Source organism: Stegostoma tigrinum, chromosome 2 (assembly GCF_030684315.1).
Source record: "Stegostoma tigrinum isolate sSteTig4 chromosome 2, sSteTig4.hap1, whole genome shotgun sequence".
Lineage (NCBI taxonomy): Eukaryota > Metazoa > Chordata > Chondrichthyes > Orectolobiformes > Stegostomatidae > Stegostoma > Stegostoma tigrinum.
This window is the reverse complement of record NC_081355.1, coordinates 147879848-147901743: the sequence shown is the minus strand read 5'-3', so window position 1 is coordinate 147901743 and position 21896 is coordinate 147879848. Positions and strand designations below refer to the sequence as shown.

Here is a 21896-nt window from a genome sequence, read left to right as displayed (position 1 = left end):
TCTCACCATAAACCTGCGCCCTCTAGTTTTGGACTCCCAAACCCTGGGAAGAGAACTTATCTATTTACCCTATCTATGCCCCTCATGATTTTGTAAACCTCTATAAGGTCATCCCTCAGCCTCCAATGCTCTGGGGAAAATAGCCCCAGCTTATTCAGCCTTTCCCTATAGCTCAAATCCTCCAACCCTAGCAATATCCTTGTAAATCTTTACTGAACCCTTTCCAGTTTCACAATATCCTTCCTATTGCAGGTAGACCAGAACCACACGCAGTATTCCAAAAGCGGCCTAAGCAATGTCCTGTACAGCTGTAACATGATCTCCCAATTCTATACTCAATGCACTGACCAATAAAGGCATGCATATTAAATGCACCTATTTATGCAATTTAGATTAGCAGCCTCTCCTGATCATAACATTTAAGGATGGCGTTTTGGTGCTTGATTCATTTGCTCCTGACTAGTACCAGGTGGGGTCACTTTTGGAGAGTTTAGTAGGTCATCCAGATCTTTTCAGGGTCAGCGAATGGACATTCAAGAGTCAGAGGCAGTTTTACTCAAAATGAGATAGTGAACGAAAGTTGATTGGGTGCAACAGAAGTAGAAGCTTGCCATCTTCAGGCTGTTGATTAATTGAATAACTAGAAGTGGGAGGAGGAAACTTCAGGCAGCAGAGGTACTTCAGGCAGTCATAGTTTAGGAGAAGTCCTGAGGAGCTGAGAAGATGATGGACATTTGCTGCTTTGGTGTTGGAGGGACTGGAGCAGCCAAAGAGTCTGTTCATATAGCTAAAGAGTTGCAGGTGGCTCTGAGGAACTGGGCTTCATTTAAATCCAAGGAGCTCTTTGTTGCTGAGAGTGGGGATGAAGGAAGTCCACAAGTAATGTTAACTTAGTGACAGTGAGAAATATTGGAGCTTGGAGAAACCAAAAAGTCGTGTCAGTTTAATGAAGCTAACTGTCTGTGAAAATGCTGGAAATATGTAGATGTTGGAGTGCAGTGTCAGGAAACAGTGGAATGCAGAACTGGGGGAGAAGACTGAATTCTCTGAATGTGCGCAGTTGTTGAGCCAATACATGACTAAGTAGTCTTTGACCCAGTTTCAAAGCTAGATCTTTGGAAGTGTAGAACTGAAATTTCAAGGAGCAAAAGCTCTTAGGAGATTTGGTGATCAACAATGTAGGGGTTGCTGAGAAATCTGTGGGAACCAGTTTGACTGCATTTGTTTTTTGATGTGTTCCATGTTACTCTTATTTACCTCATGACAATTTTGAATGTTACAGTGGAAGTTATGTATATAGCCTACATAATTATATTTTCTAATTTCATGTAGTTTTTTTTTTTAGTTCAAAATTGTGGAATCTGTGGCTTTGTTTTTCTTGAGTAAGTACCAGGATCTCAAATCTTGTCCACGTTAAATAAAATACTCATTTCTAATTAGATTGTAACATTATTAGTGGTCTTATCCAGACACATAACAATGTTATATCCTGTGTATCATCTTCTTACCTTCTCCCTTATCCTGCCTAAATCCCATGAAACAACCCATATTCTCATCATAATTCTCCTCCAAGTAGGTTCTGTGTTATCAGCAAATTCGGAAATACTTAATTTGATCCCAACATCCACATCAAGAATGCAGAGCCACATTTTAATCATTGAGGTGAATGCGTAAGAGCAATTATAAAAAAAAAGATTTATTCATAACCTTCCATTGCTCCCCCTAGATCTGTCAATCATTCAGACCATTGAAAGATTCAGTACCTGAAACCACTAGGCACCTGTACATATTCAATTTGTGTAAGCAACCATTGAAAAATTGATGATAAAGATCAGAGAGCCAGAGCTGTCAATCAAGTGGGACCTCAGGTGTTCCAAAAATCTAATGGTTTTCTGGGCTCTCAGCCAAGCCTTTTACACATGTAACTGCTACTGTAGAATTTACTGCTTCCACAGAATGTGTTGTGGGCGAATAGGCATGAAACAACCACATTGTGAGATGGAGTGGTGAGGGAGGGGGGTTTATGGTGCGCAAAGATAGATAGATAGAAGGAGGAGCATACCTTTGTCAGGGGGTCATGGAGTTGATTGGGGGCATAGCCATGCACGGAGAGGGCCTTTTGTCCTTCTCTCTCCAAATTCAGACTGCTTTTCCACAACACATCTGAGATGCCCTGAACCATGACCCTTCAGGACCTTAAAACCCATGACCACTTCCATCTAGAAGGACAGGGACAGTAGGTAAATAGGACCATGACCACCTGCAAGTTCCCCTCCAAACCCCTCACCGTCCTAACTTGGAAATATATCACCATTCCTTCACAGTTGCTGGGCCAAAATCCTGGAATTCTGTCCCCAATGGCATTGTGGGTCAAACCGCAGCAGGTGGACTGCAGCAGTTCAAGAATGCAGCTCACCACCACCTTGTGAAGGGCAACCAGGGACAGGTAATAAATGCTGGCCCAGCCAGCAACATCCATATGCAATGAGTGAATAAAACAAAAAGTCAGTACAGTGTTAGCAAGAACTGCAGATGCTGGAGTCAGAGTCAACTCATCGTAGACCTAGAGGAACACAACAGGCCAGGCAGCATCAGAGGAGCAGGAAAGTTGACTTTTCGGGTTGGGACCCTTCTTGGCATCCCATCCACAAACTTCAATATTCATTTCTCATCCGTTGATGTTACTGAAGATGCTCTTCAGAAATGAAGATGAATCCTGATCTGAAACGTCAACTTTCCTGCTCCTCTGATGCTGCCTGGCCTTTGTGCTCCTCCAGGTTCACACTGAGTTGACTCTGACACCAGCATCTACAGTTTTAGCTAACTCCTGTCCTTGAGCTGTTTAGCTCCTTCAGTTTGTTAGAGTTAGGCTCAACTATCAAAATGGAAAGTACTCCATTGGCTCAGGCCTTTATTTAACATTAATCAGCACACGGAGCTGTCTCTTGATATTTCTCAGATACCATTTTTTACTTTTCCATTTCTATAGGTATTCCTGAAGTACAGAGTGCAGAACATAGTGATATCCAGAAAGTCAGCACCTCAAAACAGTTTCTGTCACTCAAACCACCCGTTCTTAGCACTAGCACAGGGACGTGTTGTTTATTTTTCACTTAAATACTTAATTTTATCCCAACATCCACACCATGAATGCAGAGCCACATTTTAATCATTGAGGTGAATGTGTAAAAACAATTATAAAAAAGAGATTCATTCATAACCTTCCATTGCTTCCCCTAAAACTGTCAATCATCTCGACCATTTAAAGAAAGAAAAAGGACTCAACAATTCTCAACAACGGTCTCTCTGATGGGAAGTTTGAAAGTGCAGATGAATTTACAAATATAAAGAATAACAGACAGGAAAGAAAAAAACCTTTCTCATCTATACCATGTGCTTGTTCTGAGAAAAATGTAACACCTTGTGAATTAAAACACAAACACTTCCCAAAGCTTTTGAAAACCGTATGATCCCTAGGAGGGGCAAAAAGGAGACTTACCTGTTCTAGTGCTACGAAGAGGTGGTGTAAGTGGCAGAAATTGTTGTGATGTGCTAACATTCTGGGTATCAATAGGTTCTGCACCTCGTTCTCCAAGAATACCTACAGAGATAGAAAAGAAATAAATGTATACAGTCATTTGGCAGTAGAGAACTGAAATACTGCTGAGAAAAGTCACAATTTGTCAAAGCTTTTCATCCTGCACTCAACAAAACATTCATAAGAAATAGCAATTTGAGTGGAAAATCAACATTTATACTGTAAAAGAATGCTGCTTGGTTAGCAACTGCATTCTGGTGGAGACATTCCCATGGAGAATACAACAGTTAATGATGACTGGCAGTTAAATGACAAGATCTCTATAAATTTTAAACATGGTAGGTTGACTCTGGTGAAGGTATGACCTGAGAAACGAACTAATAAATGGCTGTCAACTATAATGTTAGGTTGTAATAATTGTGAGATGTGGAATTTGTACTTGTTCTTTTCGTCTGTAAAGAGCAGGACCCTGTGTATTAATAAATGTCGCTTCTACTTTGTGCAAGAGTGCCAATTACAAGCTTGACTGACAATACTAAATCACTGTAAGCATAATTTTTCACACTCTAGTATATCCAACAAATGTTGTCTAATTGCAGGATCACAACTAATGTTGCACACTGTGATCTTTGGGTTGGTTGGGTATGGCTAACATCTTGGTTACTTGTGAACAGCCAAAACAATATGCTATTCGATATGAGATAATAAAATGTGAGGCTGGATGAACACAGCAGGCCAAGCAGCATCTCAGGAGCACAAAAGCTGACGTTTCGGGCCTAGACCCTTCATCAGATTCACCAATCTTTGAAACATATGGCCTATAGATTTAGCATCACACCAACACTGTTATTCATATACCAGTTATTCATTGTGTGATAAACAAAATGTATTTTTGACTTGACAAGAGCATCCTGCGGGCAATGAACACCAGTCATGTTGCTACTGCAGAGTCACAGCATGAAAACAACCATCACTTGTTGCTCAAACTCTTATGATATTTACTATTCAAGACATCTTAGGTAGACTGGCTCCTTTCAGGACCAAAGTTCATTGCATTAGTTTGTGTGATATATGATCATAAATGATGTGATCAGTGTGACCACTAACCCACAAATTGGCTTTGATGTGCCCTATTTCAGCAACAAACTGTGTAGTGAATGAATGGCCTAGGCTTTCAGCAAGGTAGGCAGCGGTATAAGGATCTGTAATAGTTTTGATTCAATTTATGTGCCTTATGTGAAAATTTTAGCTGAGATTTGTGAAAGTTACTGAAGCCACAAATGCCACAATATTTCAGAATAAAAGGTGAAGTGCTTTTTGCTTCAGCCTATTCATCAGGCTATTATTTTTGCAGACGGAAAGATCGCCAGCATGTGATGGAAATCAACACTTTTAAGGTTTGGATAATGCAACGTTCAATAGTGACAGGGAATTAATGAAAAACATATAAAACAAATATACAAAATCAGGGAGAAGTCTAATATTGTGGTCTGAATGAGAATTAGACAAGCCATTGGACAATTATGACTTAAGGTGGATTTTGATAGGACAGTACTAGCCTGTCAACTGCACATCCACATGCACAAGAACGGTGTAAATGTAATTGAAAAAGATGATTTAATGCTACAACCAGACGATTTGGGAATACAGGGATAGAAATTGACCATAAAGTCCATTGAGCCTTCTACTCAAATAGATTATGACTGATCATCTTCTTAATGTCTCTTTTCCATACAATCTGCATATTCCATGATGTCATTAGTCTCCAGAAATCTATTGTAATAAAGGCCCATATATGATTTACCATCTTAATTGCTTGCTGAATGTTCATGCTAACATTTAGTGACCTATAAACAATGACAGCCAGGTCCTTTTAGATACCTACAGTTCCCAACCTCCCATCAATTAAGAAATAATCTGCCTTTCTGCTTTTATACCTAAGTGAATAACTTCACACTTACTTTCATTATATTTCATCTACCACATTCTAACTGATTCACCTAACCAATACAACTACTCTTGAAGCATTCTTGTATCCTCCTCACATCTTTTGTTCTGACTCAGTTTGGTGTCACCAGCAAACGCAGAAATATTGTAATTAGTCCTCATTCAAATTATTTATAATTGTGAACAGCTGTGAACCTACTTGAAACAACCTGCCATCCTCGAATGTTCTGCTTATTCCAACTCTAGTATTGTGGAAAAAAAATACTCATTTGTTGACATTTCACCAAAATGTGCTTTGTTTTCAGCAATACTTATATTCTGTACTACAAGATGATGATTTGTAATCCCATGCTCTGATTTTAGTTTGTTATCCAATTCTAAATCTATATTGTAAATCACTTCTAATCCCCTGTATTCCAATTCTATTTGCAAACCTCTTTACCTTATCCGAAAACCTTCTGAAAACCCAAATATACAACATCTACTGAGTCTTCTTTATCAATGTTACAAGGAATAGCCTCAAAAAAAAACTGTGACACACTTGTCAAACATGATTCCCATTTCAGAAATAAATGTTAACACTGCTCAATTGTACCATTCTTTTCTTGATGTCCAGTTACCACATTCTTTAAAATAGATACTGACATTTTTCCTACCACTGACACCAAACTAACAGGTCTCCAGTTTGTCATTTTCCCTCTTCCTCCCTCCTTAAAAGTGAGAATATATTTGCAATTTTACTGTCTGTATTAACCTTTACAGAATCTATAGAATTTTGAAAGCTAATCAATGCATCCTCTATGTTTCTACACAGTTTCTTCAACACAGTGGGTTGATGCTCAACTTGTCCAGTTGCTAAATCCATTTACTGGGTGATAATCTAAATAATTGCTTTAAACATTTTTGTAGCTACAGAATGTATTGCACTGCTAAGAGATGTAAACCTAGCAAGTACATTAGGTTCTGGTTGGGACTTGAGTTTTGTCTCATTATTTATTGTATTGTTGCATCTGAACATGAGTGACCTGGCAAAAACAGAAAGTCAGTCCTACAATACCTGTGAAGGGACAGAAAGACATTTATACTTAAGTGCTGAAGACTGCCCGATGTTGTCATGTCATACTACTGCACTTAGATCACCTGAATGCTCTCGTGCAGCCAAATGCATGTGGTAGCTCTCTGGATGTTCCATGTATAGGTGCCTCTTGAGTTCAGGTAACATGCGCATTTCTTCTTCCCTGTTATCAACTTCCTCACCTAAAATCCTTGCCAAAGATAGAAAAGCAAGTGTTAATGAAAAACAGAGACATGTTGTATCAGCATAAAAATTATACCTTCAAAAATTAAGAATTTGTGATAGTGAATATATAATGAAGTAAATTAGCATTTACAAATATATGTTTTTATTTCACTTTAAATTACTTTCCTCACATCTTACAAGAGCTTTGGCAATTCTTTTCATGTGGATTTGTAAAAGCATATCTAACTTAATTCTTTGACAAAGTCACAACCAAGCATGTTGAATGGCATGCTGTGGATATTATCTAAATGGATTTTAAGAAAACACTTGAAAAGTGCCATATAAAAGGCTGATTAGCAAAACTGAGCATCATAGGGTTTAGTCAGTGTCAGGTCAGAAAGTTGTAGTAAATAGTTAATTTTCAGACTGAAGAACAGTACTGTTCTTTTCAAAGGTTAGTTCTGGGACCAATGCTTTTTTGATACATTGCTACGAATATGTATCTTTATAAAATGGTCATTTTTAAAATGTCGATGAATTTTAGATAATTAGGAATGTCTTAGATAAGAAGGATAATGTGATCATAATAATTCTGAGCCCTTACAAAAATAATCAAATGACAGGTTTTAACACCTGAGTACAAAAGAGGAGCAACTGTTTTTGGACAAAGGAACACAGACTCAGAGAGACTGGGAGAGGCAGACTGAAGCAGTAACTCCTGTGAAAGGGAGAGAAAAATGTAGTTTTCATGTTAGCCTTCAAGCAGGATGATGGTGAGAATGAACTCTCTGCTTGAAGAAATGACTCCTGTGCAGATTTAAGAACCAACAATCAGCTGTGTTGGTTTTGTTGCTGGAAGTCAATTTGGTGCTTCTCAGAAGGCTTGAGTGAAACAATTTCCAAAGGACACCAGAAGATCCACCCTGGTTTGGTAGGAAGGGAAATTGCTAAAAAGGCAGGAGTCTGGAGCTGAATCTTTGAGGCTACATATCTACTGGAAGCGTGGCAGATTGCACAAACAGTGCTTTGTAAAAACTGAAAGAACTGTGGATGCTGTATAACAGGAACAAAAATAGAACTCGCTGAGCTTTTCCAGTAGTTTGTTTGTGTTAGGTAGATAATGGGGAAATACCTTTCCAATGCTTTTGATCTACTACTTACCTGTTAAGTAATTACAGACTATATTAATTTTAGTTTTGTTTTGTTATTATAGAAGTCTTAAAACATTAAGTCTTGGGCTGCAATTTTTTTTGTTAGATGCTGAGAAATTTACATCTGTTATGTACATGTGTATATATCATGTCTTAGGATTTTATAATACACAGTAACATTTTAAAATAGCTCGTGATATCAAACTTGGAGGTATGCTGAAGAGCGAAAATGGTACTAGTAAACTATACCAGAATATGCAAGATGAGGAGAATGGGCAAACAAGAACTGAATGCAGAGAACTGTGAGATGATGTAAACAGGGAAAGGAAGAGGCAATATAGGATTAAAGGCCCAACTTCAAACAGCGTACAGAGGTAGAGGTACCTGGGTCACAAGATACATTGAAAGAGTAGTTAGCAATGAATGTGGATTTGTGGGCTTCATAAATATAGGCATTGAGTACAAAAGCTGAGAAATTATGCCATATCTGGTAAAGCCACAACTGGAGTACTATGACAATAAAGTGCGAAGCTGGATGAACACAGCAGGCCAAGCAGCATCTCAGGAGCACAAAAGCTGACGTTTCGGGCCTAGACCCTTCATCAGAGAAAGCGTACTATGTTCAGTTTTGATCACCACACTTTCTGTAGGAATTTAGCTATAAGGTTAGATTGGAGAAGCTGGGGCTGTTCTTCTTGGGGCAAAGAAGGTTGAAGGGATATCTGGTGTAGTTGTGTGTTGTAGTAGAAAACATATGACAGATTTAGAACAGGGAAATAGAAAAGGAGTTGTTGACATTTGCTGACTGTAGAAAGATTAGGGGACACAGGTTGAATGTAAGGCAAATGGGATGCAAGGAAATATTTTTTAATGAGATAGTTCATAATGACTTGGAACTCTCAAATCAGGCTAATATCACCATCCTGCTACCCACTGTTAATAGGACAGTAGAACATAGAACAGTACAGCACTGAACAGGCCCTTCAGCCCACGATGTTGTGCCGACCATTGATCCTCATGTATGCACCCTCAAATTTCTGTGACCATTTGCATGTCCAGCAGTCTCTTAAATGTCCCCAATGACCTTGCTTCCACAACTGCTGCTGGCAAAGCATTCCATGCTCTCACAACTCTGTGTAAAGAACCCGCCTCTGACATCGCCTCTATACTTTCCTCCAACCAGCTTAAAACTATGACCCCTCGTGTTAGCCTTTTCTGCACTGGGAAATAGTCTCTGGCTATCAACTCTATCTATGTCTCTCATTATCTTGTATACCTCAATTAGGTCCCCTCTCCTCCTCCTTTTCTCCAATGAAAAAAGTCCGAGCTCAGTCAACCTCTCTTCATAAGATAAGCCCTCCAGTCCAGGCAGCATCCTGGTAAACCTCCTCTGAACCCTCTCCAAAGCATCCACATCTTTCCTATAATAGGGCAACCAGAATTGGATGCAGTATTCCAAGTGCGGTCTAACCAAAGTTTTATAGAGCTGCATTGCAACAAGATCTCACGACTCTTAAACTCAATCCCCCTGTTAATGAAAGCCAAAACACCATATGCTTTCTTAACAACCCTGTCCACTTGGGTGGCCATTTTAAGGGATCTATGTATCTGCACACCAAGATCCCTCTGTACCTCCACACTGCCAAGAATCCTATCCTTAATCCTGTACTCAGCTTTCAAATTCAACCTTCCAAAATGCATCACCTCGCATTTATCCAGGTTGAACTCCATCTGCCACCTCTCAGCCCATCTCTGCATCCTGTCAATGTCCCGCTGCAGCCTACAACAGCCCTCTATACTGTCAACGACACCTCCAACCTTCGTGTCGTCTGCAAACTTGCTGACCCATCCTTCAATCCCCTCATCCAAGTCATTAGTAAAAATTACAAACAGTAGAGGCCCAAGGACAGAGCCCTGTGGAACACCACTCACCACTGACTTCCAGGAAGAATATTTTCCTTCTACTACCACTCGCTGTCTTCTGTTGGCCAGCCAATTCTGTATCCAGACAGCTAAGTTCCCCTGTATCCCATTCCTCCTGACCTTCTGAATGAGCCTGCCATGGGGAACCTTATCAAATGCCTTGCTGAAGTCCATATACACCACATCCACAGCTCGACCCTCATCAACTTTTCTCGTCACATCCTCAGAGAACTCGATAAGGTTTGTGAGGCATGACCTGCCCCTCACAAAGCCATGTTGACTGCATTTAATCAAGCCATGCTCTTCCAGATGGTCATAAATCCTATCCCTCAGAATCTTTTCTAACACCTTGCACACGACAGACGTGAGACTTACTGGTCTGTAATTGCCGGGGATTTCCCTATTTCCTTTCTTGAAGAGAGGAATTACATTTGCCTCTCTCCAATCCTTAGGTACGACTCCAGTGGAGAGCGAGGATACAAAGATCTTCGCGAGTGGCGAAGCAATTGCATTTCTCATTTCCCAAAGCAGCCGAGGACAAATCTGGTCCAGGCCTGGCAACTTGTCAATCTTAACGTTTGACAAAATTTTCAGCACATCAGCTTCCTCTATCTCTATCCATTCCAGCATGCACACCTGCTCTTCAAAGGTTTCATTCACTACAAAGTTCGTTTCTTTCGTAAAGACAGAAGCAAAAAACTCATTTAGGGCTTCTCCTACCTCCTCAGACTCCACACACAAGTTCCCTATGCTATCCCTGATCGGCCCTACTCTTTCTTTGATCATTCTCTTATTCCTCACGTAAGTGTAAAATGCCTTTGTGTTCTCCCTAATCCGTTCTGCCAAGCCTTTCTCGTGCCCCCTTCTGGCTCTCCTCAGACCATTTTTGAGCTCTTCCCTCGCCTGCCTGTAATCCTCTAGAGCTGAGCTTGGGCTCCATTCGTTGTCAGTAAAGGGTGCCTCTGTGAAAAATGTCAATGTGATCCCACTTCACACATGCAGGTCGGAACCGAGATATAATCTTGACATGAGGACTTGGTCCCATTGCCTTACAACAAAATAGAGTCCTCTGATTCTAGCTTTAGAAAATTTAAAATGTCTTGACTATGAAATCTGATTTAACTAATTAGATAGAAAATCTATCATGACTAAACTGGAAGAAAATGCCAAATATTTCTCTTCTTGATTCTTGTTTACCTTAAGAATGTATGTTATGGTTGTTTGGTAGTGCAGGACTTGGGAACTATCAAACAAAGACATATTTTGTCAAAGCCTTTTGTTTTGAAATCATCAGGACATTTCGCAAGATTTCAAATTCAAGGAGAAAACCAACATTTCCATGGTGAATTCTTGAATATTGGCTTACATAAGATTGAGCAACCGGCGATGCTAGCAGTTTCACTCTAAGACTGCAGAACCAGGGGTTTTCATGCAGTGGACGTGTCTATACCTCTAACCAAGGAGGTTAATGTTTGTGAAAGGAGAGTTCTGATTGGTTAGAAAGTAGGTTTTAATTTTTAGAGGCCTTGCCATGAAGAATGCATCCATTAATGCTGATTCATAGCTAACAGCCAGGTTTAAATTTTATACCAAGCATACTCTGGGAACTGCCCTGCGAAATGAACCAGCAAATGGCCATCACCTATTTTGTTGAATTAAAACAGGTGCAATGCATATACAAGATAGTAAAATGCGAGGCTGGATGAACACAGCAGGCCAAGCAGCATCTCAGGAGCACAAAAGCTGACGTTTCGGGCCTAGACCCTCCATCAGAGCTCTCTGATGAAGGGTCTAGGCCCGAAACGTCAGCTTTTGTGCTCCTGAGATGCTGCTTGGCCTGCTGTGTTCATCCAGCCTCACATTTTATTATCTTGGAATTCTCCAGCATCTGCAGTTCCCATTATATCTGCAATGCATATACATATTCTTTCTGTCTTCAAAGAACATAGTCTACGGATCATTACATGTAACTTCCAGTTCGACATTCTGCGAGCCTGACTGACAGTGCTAAATTGGTTGTCAGGTCTTGCAAGTTAGGACTATCCAGCAAATACTGTCCTTTTGCAGAACAGCATATAATGTGATACGCTGTGCTGTGAGTTTTGTAAGTGTGGGCTGATTGGGTACTGTCAGTACATTGCTCGGTGTGAATTGCTGAATGAACATGCTATTTGAAGCAAAGTGGCAGGTTGGGACATCTAGTCTACGTACTTGGCATCATACGACCACTTAAATGCATTTACTACATTACTCAGTTATGTGATATTAGAATGTCTATTTGGCTTGATACCCGATGGTGGAGGGTAGTGAACTCCCTGCTAACGCAGACTGATACTTTCTAATCAACCTATTCATAGATGCTATTACACACCTCTGGAGAAGATGAGACTTGAACCCTGGCCTCCTAAAGTAGGGATACTGCCAATGCACCCTAAGAGCCCCTGCTACTGCACAGTCTTATGGTAAAACAGCTAGCATCAGCTGTTACTCAAACTTAAATAAATTGTGGTCAGAACTGCCAATTAGCTGTATGGCAATGCCTCTACCAATCACAGTCCATCTGACAACCAATCAAGAGGTTTTTCCCTTCAATGTGTATCCTTATGAAATGTTTTGATGAACTTAACACAAAAAGCTTTGATTAGATGTGATTTTTTACAATACTGAAGAGTGTATGCTATTAGTGTGGTTTCAAATTGTCAAGTTTCCAATATTAAAATGTTGTTATATAATTTTAATTATGGTTTATTTTACTTCCTGTTAATACAAGGAAGATGCAGCTTATTTTTTATTTAAAACTTGCCACTTTTCACAATGTTTTACATTTATGTCAAAGGTTAATTGCAAAGGAGAGGATACCTTTTAAAAACATCTTGCTCAATAACATTTCTGCGAGCTGAAAAAGTTTTTCTTTTGAATGTGGTTGGACTGAACTGTACTTCACGCAGCTTCTTCACAGTAACATTTTGAATGTTCTCACTCTCCAAATCTATGAATGAGCAAAATTGGATTAATAAAAAAAACATGGAAATGATAAAAGAAGTCATCCAAAACTACCCTCTCATGGACTTTGTCTCACGGTAATTCTGAGCAGCAGATCAACACTTTAAAAGTGTAAAGAAAGTATAGTGCATGGATTACTTAGAACAGTGTCAGAGAATTTGGCATATGGTATAGAATTTTTCAAATGGATCTACCACACTTGCTTTAATGATGAATGTCTAAGAGCTTGAGATTGCAGAGATATGTTAGTGGAATAGTATCATATATACCATATCACGCAAGTATCTCCTACTATTGTGCCCTTTTTAAGGAAAACATTTTTAGACTGCATACCTTAATTATTATATTTATTCACTTAGATGTACAATGATGTAGTGGATTGAACAAATCTGGCAGTGCACCTCATCAATATTTCTATCACTGTTGTGTTTACAGATTGATTACAAATCTATTGCATTTCATACCATCCTGCGAGTTGTTAAATCTTGTAAAATGGTTTCGCATTTACCTCAGGAAATATCAGAAATAACATTGAAATGTTTTCTTTCCATGTGATTCCTTAAGTAACAGTACCTCACAGAATCAAACTTTAATGTTGTCTACAAAATAACTGCATTAAAGAAAACAAATGTTGACATCGCATTTTATTTGCATGAAAACAATTTATTTGAGATTTAAAACATACAAATGAGGTTGCTGAATGGTGAGTTATTAAGCATCAATAACTTTCTAAAAGTATGGCCTGTAGCCAGTTGTAACATTATTTTAATGGGACAAAGAATTAAAGGCAATGTCTGTGCTAGTCTGAAAGTGCCTCATCTTGTGTGATCTCAGAAGCTGTCCGATTCAGCCTTGGTTAGTACTTAAGACCATAAGACACAGGAGCAAAATAGGGCCATTCGTCCCATTGAGTCTGCTCTGCCATTCCATCGATGATATGTTTCTCAAGTCCATTCTCCTGTTTTCTCCCTGCAGCCCTTGATCTCTTTACTAATCAAGAACCTATCTATCTCTATCTTAAATATACCCAGTGACTTGGCCTCCAGACCCCTCTGTGGCTAGGAGTTCCACAGATTCACCACTCTCTGGTTGCAGAAATTCCTCCACACCTCAGTTCTAAAGGGTCATTCCTTCACTGTAAGGTTGTACTTTTGGATCTTAGTCTCTCCTACCAGTGGAAACATCTTCTCCACATCCACAGTATGCAAGTTGTTCAATATTCTGTAAGTTTCAACCAGAACTCGTCATCCTTCCATCAAGTATAGGCCCTGAATCGTCAACCACTCCTTGTATGACAAGCCCTTCAACCCCAGGATCATTCTTGTAAGTCTGCTCTGAACCCTCTCCAATGCCAGCAAATCCTTCCTTAGATACAACGCCTAAATATGCTCACAATATTCCGACTGCATTCTGACCAGAGCCTTAAACACCTCAGCAGTACATTTCTGTTCTAGTGTATTTTTATTCATTCATGGGATAAAGCCATAGCTGGATGGACAGCATTTACTGCCCATCCTTAATTGCCCAGACGACAGTTAAGTGTCAACCACATTGCTGTGGGTTCTGGAGGCACATATAGGCCAGACCAGGTAAAGATGCCAGTTTCCTTCCCTTAGGGACATTAGTGAACCAGATGAGTTTTTCCAACAATTGACAATGGATTCATTAGGTCGTCATTAGGCTCTTAATTCCAGATTTCTTTTTTATTCATTTCAAATTCCACCATCTGCCATGGCAGGATTCAAATCCAGGTCCCCAGAACATTATTTGGGTCTCTGGATTAACAGTCCAACCATTATGGCCATTGTCTCCCTGTGTATTCTAGCCCTCCTGAAATGAATGTTAACGTTGCATTTGCCTTCCTAACTAAAAATGGAATCTGCAAGTTAACCTGAAGAGAATCCTGAATTATAACTCCCAAGTCCCTTTGTGCTTCAGATTTTTGAAAGCTTTTCCCATTTAGAATCTAGCCTATCCCTTCATTCTTCCTCCCAGAGTGCATAAGCCCACACTCTCTCACAGTATTCCATTTGCCACTTCTTTGCCCACAGATCTAGCCTGTCCAAGTCCTCCCATCGCCTCCCCGCTTCCACAACACTACCTGTCCCTCCATCTATAATTGTATCATCTGTAAACTGAGGAACAATGCCTTCAATTCCTTTCTCCAGATCCTTAATGTATAACGTGAATAGTTGTGGTTCCAATACTGACCGCTGCAGAAATCTACTTGTCATCAGCCGTCATCCCACTCTCTGCCTTCTGCCAGTCAGCCAATCTTCTATCTAAGCCAGTATCCTGCCCCCAACACCATGGGTTCTTATCCATAGGCTATGGATGGGAATGACCTGGAAATACCAGGGGCAGTAGATTTGGGATGCCTGTGGCTGAGTGGTAATGTCCCTGTTTCTGTGGTAAAAGTCCTGAGTTTAAACCCCACCTACTTCAGAGCTGTGCCATAACACGTCTGAACATGTTTCTTGAAAATATCAAGAAAGGAAGTGAGTTAAGCTTTACTGGGGAGTAGCTGATTAGTTAAATAGGTAAACCGGTTCAGTCTGGTTCTTACACTAGTTGCAAAGAAAGAACTATAGAGGTTTCTGAGCAGTTTGGAAGTGCTGTGGAGCTTTCAAATAGTGCTTTTATTCTTTCAAATTTTTATGTTCACTATCTAGTACCTGGCTCGATGGGCCGAATGGCCTGACTTCCATTCCTATATCTTATGGCTCCTACATCGCTGCAGTGTAAGTACCTGGTTAATGAGTAACTGATAAGCTACTTATAATAAATATTTGGGGCAGCACTATGGCTCAGTGGTTAGCACTGCAGCTTCACAGCGCCAGGGATCCGGGTTCGATTCCAGCCTTGGGCGATTCTCTGTGTGGAGTTTGCTCATTCTCCCCGTGTCTGTGTGGGTTTCCTCCAGGTGTTCCGGTTTCCTCCCACAGTCCAAAGATGTGCAGGCTAGGTGGATTGGCCATGCTAAATTGCCCGTAGTGTTCAGGGGTGTGTGTGCGTTATAGGGGGATGGGTCTGGGTGGGATGCTTCAAGGGGCGGTGTGGACTTGTTGGGCCGAAGGGCCTGTTTCCACACCGTAGGGAATCTAATCTAAATTGCTGCTGCAGTTAAAAGATAACAGGGCAACTGCACTGAGAGGAATGTACAGCTGTGGAATGTTTGTAGTCATGGATCTACTTTGTATCAAACATGAACACATTCGCAAGAAGTGTCACTGCACAATTTTCAGCTCAAGGTTTCAGAACTTAAGTAGTGGCTGTTGTACATCCATGAGGCATAGGACGTTGTGAATAGTATGGTTAGAATCATAGAAGAGTCACAGAATCCTTATAGTTTGGAAGCAGGTTATTTGGCCCATTGAGTCCAAATGCCATTCCGAAGATTATGCCACTCAGACCAACGCCTCTACCCTACACCTGCAACCCTACATTTCCACGGCTAATCTAACTGCACAACCCTGGACACTACGGGGCAATTTAGCATGGCTAATTCAACTAACCTGCACATCTTTGGATTGTGGGAGGAAACTGGGGCACCCAGAGAAATGCATGCAGATATGGGGAGAATGTACAAACTCCACACAGACAGTTACTCAAAAGTGGAATCAAACCTGGGTCTTTGGCACTGTGAGGCAGCTGTGCTAACCAGGGAGCCACTGTGTTGCACCCTAGTGATGGTTACACCACAGCATAGGGTAGTACAGGCAGATTAAGAAATGGATAACTGCCAGGCAGTCAAGAGAGCCAGAAAAGTAGTGCAAGAGTCTCATGGGATGATTTCACTTGCAAATTGGTTTCCGCTTTGGATATTAATGAGAGCAATGATTCCTCAGAGGAGTGCCATCTGAGCCAAATCATTGGTACCACAGGTTACTCAGCTGTCTGGGAGGCACGAAGAATTATGCAAGAGAATAATAGGAGATTCTTTAAGTTGGGAAACAGCAAGGTGTTATAAAGGAGCCTAGAAAATATTGACTCAACCGTAATAAAATTTTACATGAAGTTTGAATGTAACATATTTCATTCTGAAACTACTGTCTTAAATCTGCGCAGAAGAAACAATGTGGATATGAATGGCAGTTGGATGGGGTAAATTGTGAAAATGCCAGAACACCTGATGGTAGACAGGTGATGGTTAGAATGTTAATACTACAAAGTCTCCAATATACATACATTCTTCAATGGCATAAATAGCCAAATGGAAATACAAATGAACTATGGTAAACAAAATAAGTTAAAGATTGTATTCAATCAATGAAAGTGACTCATCGTAATGCCAGAGTGAATGAGGTGACTAACTGTAATATTTTCAAACATATTGAAGACACCAAACTGAGTGAAAAATGTAAGTTGTGGCAAGGATGTAAGGTGCCGTCGAATGTGAGTTAGAATATGACAGGTAGGAATTAATGTAAATAAATGTGAAGCTATTCACTTTGGGAGAAAAATGGAACAAGGCAGAATATTTCTTAAAAAGGTGAGATTGAGAACTTCAGGTGTCCAAGGAACCTGGTGTCCTTGCTTATGAATCACCAGAATTTGGCTTGTTAGTGCTGCAATCAGTTAGGAAGACAAGATAATAAAGTGTGAGGCTGGATGAGCACAGCAGGCCCAGCAGCATCTCAGGAGCACAAAAGCTGACGTTTCGGGCCTAGAGCCTTCATCAGTTAGGAAGACAAATGGTTTTCGGCCTTGATCACAAGAGAATTTGAATACAGTAGTAAAATTGTAAAATTAATCCTCGATTCAAAGATGCTGCTGACAAACAACAACCAACCAGTGCAAATCTGAGCAATAACTAACCTCGTGTGGGTCTGGCCTGGCTGTTAACATTCCAGAATTGAGATTCTGATGTGTCTGGTTTAAAAGATTTGTCAATTTTGAGATGCTTCATCTGCCCTCCAATGTGCTCTGGGATATCTGCCATTTCAGTATTCTCTTGTGGTACAGCCATATAAAGCGGTGCAGAATCTTCCAATTTTTTAAAAGTCTTCTCCATTTCACTGCCTTCATGTCCCTTTGAGACTTGGCTAGATTCTTCCAGTCCTGAAGATGATGTGGCACTTTCTTTTGTTGAATGGTAAGGTTCGTCATTCCTTTCATCAGCTTTTCTTTTGAGTGAGTTTTGGTTATATTCTGCAACTGAATGAGATGCTCCTTCTTCGTTGTTTAGACTGAAGTCTGAGAATGTTACACTTTTTCTTTTTGACCTTTTGTACATACTTTCAGCAGTGCATTCTGGGATATGTTCTTGTAAGGCATGCCTGTTGGAAGGGTAATTAAAGGCATGAAGGATTTTAAGGTGACAACTAGTTAGGTTACACAGTCTAACATATTGCAATTGCACCTATCAACGTGTATATTTATTTTTCCTTTCAGGTCCTGTTAATGTAGAGTTCTCTTTAAATGTCTGTTCCCATTGCTAATTCTGCCATTTTTGTGCTACAGCAGTGAAAGTAATATGGTAGCGGGAGCAGGCAGTAGTAAGGACTTGGAGTGGGGGCTAGGATGGCTCTCAACAAATCCTCCTTCCCACCCACTCCCCTTCCTGATGCCGATTCCCTTGATCAGACACTGACTAGCTGATGAAGGACGCATCCTCAGCAACCCACAAACCAGCACAATAGTTTCAGAAATAGGAGGAACTGCAGATGCTGGAGAATCTGAGATAACAAAGTGTGGAGCTGGATGAACACAGCAGGCCAAGCAGCATCAGAGGAGCAGGAAGGCTAACGTTTTGGGTCTCGACCTTTCTTCAGAAATGGGGGAAGGGAAGGCGGTTCTGAAATAAATAGGGAGAGAGGGGGAGGCGGGTAGAAGATGGATAGAGGAGAAGATAGGTGGAGAGGAGACAGACAGGTCAAAGAGGCGGGGATGGAGCCAGTAAAGCTAAGTGTAGGTGAGGAGTTAGGGAGGAAATAGGTCAGTCCAGGGAGGACGGACAGGGCAAGGGAGCGGGATGAGGTTAGTGCATAGGAGATGGGGGTGGGGCTTGAGGTGGGAGGAGGGGATGGGTGGGAGGAAGGACAGGTTAGGGAGGCGGGGACAAGCTGGGCTGGTTTTGGCATGCGGAAGGGGGAGGGGAGATTTTGAAGCTTGTGAAATCCACATTGATGCCATTGGGCTGCAGGGTTCCCAAGTGGAATATGAGTTGCTGTTCCTGCAACCTTCGGGTGGCATCGTTGGGGCACTGCAGGAGGCCCAGAATGGACATGTTGTCTGAGGAATGGGAGGGGGAGTTGAAATGTTTCACGACTGGGAGGTGGAGTTGTTTGTTGCGAACTGAGCGTAGGTTTTCTGCAAAGCGGTCCCCAAGACTCCACTTCGTTTCCCTGATGTAGAGGAGGCCACAACGGGAGCAGCAGATACAGTATGCCACATTTGCAGATGTGCAGCTGAATATCTGTTTGATGTAGAAAGTCTTCTTGAAGCCTGGGATGGGGTGAGGTGTAGGGCCAGGTGTAGCACTTCCTGCGGTTGCAGGGAAAAGTGCCGGGTTTGATGGGGCTGGAGGGGAGTGTGGAACGGACAAGGGAGTCCCAGAGAGAGCGGTCCCTCCGGAAAGCAGATAAGGGTGGGGAGGGAGAAGTGTTTTTGGTGGTGGGGTCGGATTGCAGATGGAGGAAGTGTGGGAGGATGATGCATTGGATCTGGATGTTGGTGGGATGATACGTGAGGATGAGGGGGATTCTGTTTTGGTTGTTATTGCGGGGAGGGGGTGTGAGGGATGAGTTGTGTGAAATGTGGGAGACACTGTTGAGGGCGTTCTCAACCATTGAGGTGGGGGTGAACATTGCGGTCCTTGAAAAATGAGGACATCTGGGATATACGGGAGTGGAAAGCCTCATCCTGGGAGCAGATGCGGCAGAGGCGAAGGAATTGGGAATAGAGGATAGCATTTTTGCAGGAAGGTGGATGGGAGGAGATGTATTCTAAGTAGCTGTGGGAGTCAATGGGCTTGAAAAAGATATCAGTTTCCAGGTAGTTGCCAGAGATGAAAGCAGAGAGGTCCATAAAGGAGAGAGACGTATCAGAGATCAGGTGAACTTGAGGTTGGGGTGGAAGGTGCTGGTGAAGTGGATGAACTGTTCAAACTCCTTGTGGGAGCACAAGGTGGCGCTGATACAGTCATCAATGTAGCAGAGGAAGAGGGATTGTTCCACATAACTTACAAAGAAGCAGGAATAGCTTGGGCCCATGCAGGTACCCATGGCTACCCCCTTTGTCTGTAGGAAGTGAGAGGAATTGAAAGAGAAGTTGTTGAGGGTGAGGATGAGTTCAGCTAAGCGGGTGAGGGTGTCAGTGAAGGGAGACTGGTTGGGCCTGCAGGACAGGAAGAAGTGGAGGGCCTTTAGGCCATCTGCATGGGGAATGCAGGTGTATAGGGACTGGATGTCCATGGGAAAGATGAGGTGTTGGGGACCAGGGAATTAGATGTTTTGGAGGAGGTGGAGGGCGTGGGTGGTGTCATGGACATAGGTGGGAGTTTCTGGACCAAGGGGGAGCAAACGGAGTCAAGATAGGCAGAGATAGGTTCGGTGGGGCAGGAGCAGGCAGAGACAAGGGGTTGACCAGGACAGTCAGGTTTGTGGATTTTGGGAAGGAGATAGAAGTGGGCAGTGCAGGGTTGGGGAATGATGAGGTTGGAGGCTGTGGGTGGGAGGTCACCTGAGGTGATGACTTTGTGGATGGTTTGGGAGAGGACGGTTTGGTGGTCAGGAGTGGGGTCATGATCAAGGGGGCGGTAGGAGGTTGTGTCGGAGAGTTGGCGCCTGGCCTTGGCGATGTAGAGGTCAATGTGCCATTCTACAACTGCACCTTACTTGTCCGCGGGTTTTTTGGTGAGGTTGGGATTGGAGCAGAGGGAGTGGAGGGCTGCTCGTTTTCCGGGGAAAGGGGTGGAGACGTTGAGGTGATTGATGTCATGACGGTAGTTAAAGATGAAGAGGTCGAGGGCAGGTAGGAGGCCTTGGAGTGGTGTCCAGGAGGAGGGGGTGTGTTGGAGGCGGAAGAAGGGGTCAGTAGGGGGAGGTTTAGGCTCATGATTAAAGTAGGAAGCGTGGAGGTGGAGGCGGCAGAAAAACTGCTCAACATCAAAGCAAGAGTGGTATTCGTTCAAGTGTGGGTGAAGGGGAACAAAGTTGAGTCCTTTACTGAGGACTGACCATTCATCCTCAGTAAGGGGGAGGTCTGGGGGGATGGTGAAGACTCGGCAGGGCTGGGTGCTGCTGTCTCCTCTGGAGCGGCTGGCTGTGGAGGTGGTGGGTGGAGCGATGTTGGCGTGGGTCCGCCCAACAGTGTCTGCTTTTTGGAATTCCCATGTGGTATTCCAGTCACTAGATAATTACCAGTGATGATGAAAAGATGGCCTTAAATGGATATTTTCTGCCCAAAGAGACTCAGTTAGAATAGGGGTGGGAGGCCATCACTAAGCTTACTCTCGTCAGACCCAAACGGGGCAGCAGTAGGAAGGTGGCAACCTGCCACTTCTTCACCCCGCCACCTTTTGCTGTGGGGAAGGCCATTAGGTTCTGCCATTGGCTCTGCCTTGTTTCTCTACTTTATTTTTCCAGTTTTCATCTTTCCTGTGTGGTTCTAACATTCTGCTGCTCTCCCACATCACCGATTCCCTTCTTGTGTTTCACAGGAATACAGAAACAGGAGAAGACCATTCAGCTATTTGAGCCTTCTGCCATTCAATGAGATCAGAGGAACCTGACTGAGAACTTCAGTGCATCTTTAAGATGGTATACAGTGCATTAGTGATGAAGGGAGTGAATATTAATGACGGGAGTGGTTATGCCAATCAAGTGGGATAGTTTATCCCTGGATGGTGTTGAACTTCCTTAACATGTTGGAGCTGCACACATGAATCAATGAGCCCTCGCAAAACTGGAATCAATGATTGGAATCATACCTAAAATAAAAGAAGATGGTTGTAACTTGTTCTTTTAATTGATGAAATGGGTGATTTGGTGGTGTGTTATCAAAAAAACAGTTGTAGTTGTTCAAGATCAATCAGCCATTGGACAATTTTTCAGAAATTCCTCAAGGTATTTTCCTAACCGACCTGTTCAGA

The 21896-nt window shown here is 42.0% G+C and overlaps 1 protein-coding gene across 15 annotated transcripts in view; it reads right to left on the bottom strand.

Moving 5' to 3' along the window:
* The window catches only part of obscnb (obscurin, cytoskeletal calmodulin and titin-interacting RhoGEF b), a 760766-nt gene that overhangs the window by 80814 nt on the left and 658056 nt on the right, over nt 1-21896 (bottom strand). For all 15 annotated transcript variants that reach the window (XM_059639939.1, XM_059639947.1, XM_059639941.1 and 12 more), the window contains 4 exons: nt 17621-18081; nt 12659-12788; nt 6626-6750; nt 3500-3601 (listed from right to left, as the gene is read on the bottom strand). In XM_059639939.1, coding sequence (XP_059495922.1) covers nt 3500-3601; nt 6626-6750; nt 12659-12788; nt 17621-18081 — 818 coding nt within the window. The remainder of the gene's footprint in view (nt 1-3499; nt 3602-6625; nt 6751-12658; nt 12789-17620; nt 18082-21896) is intronic.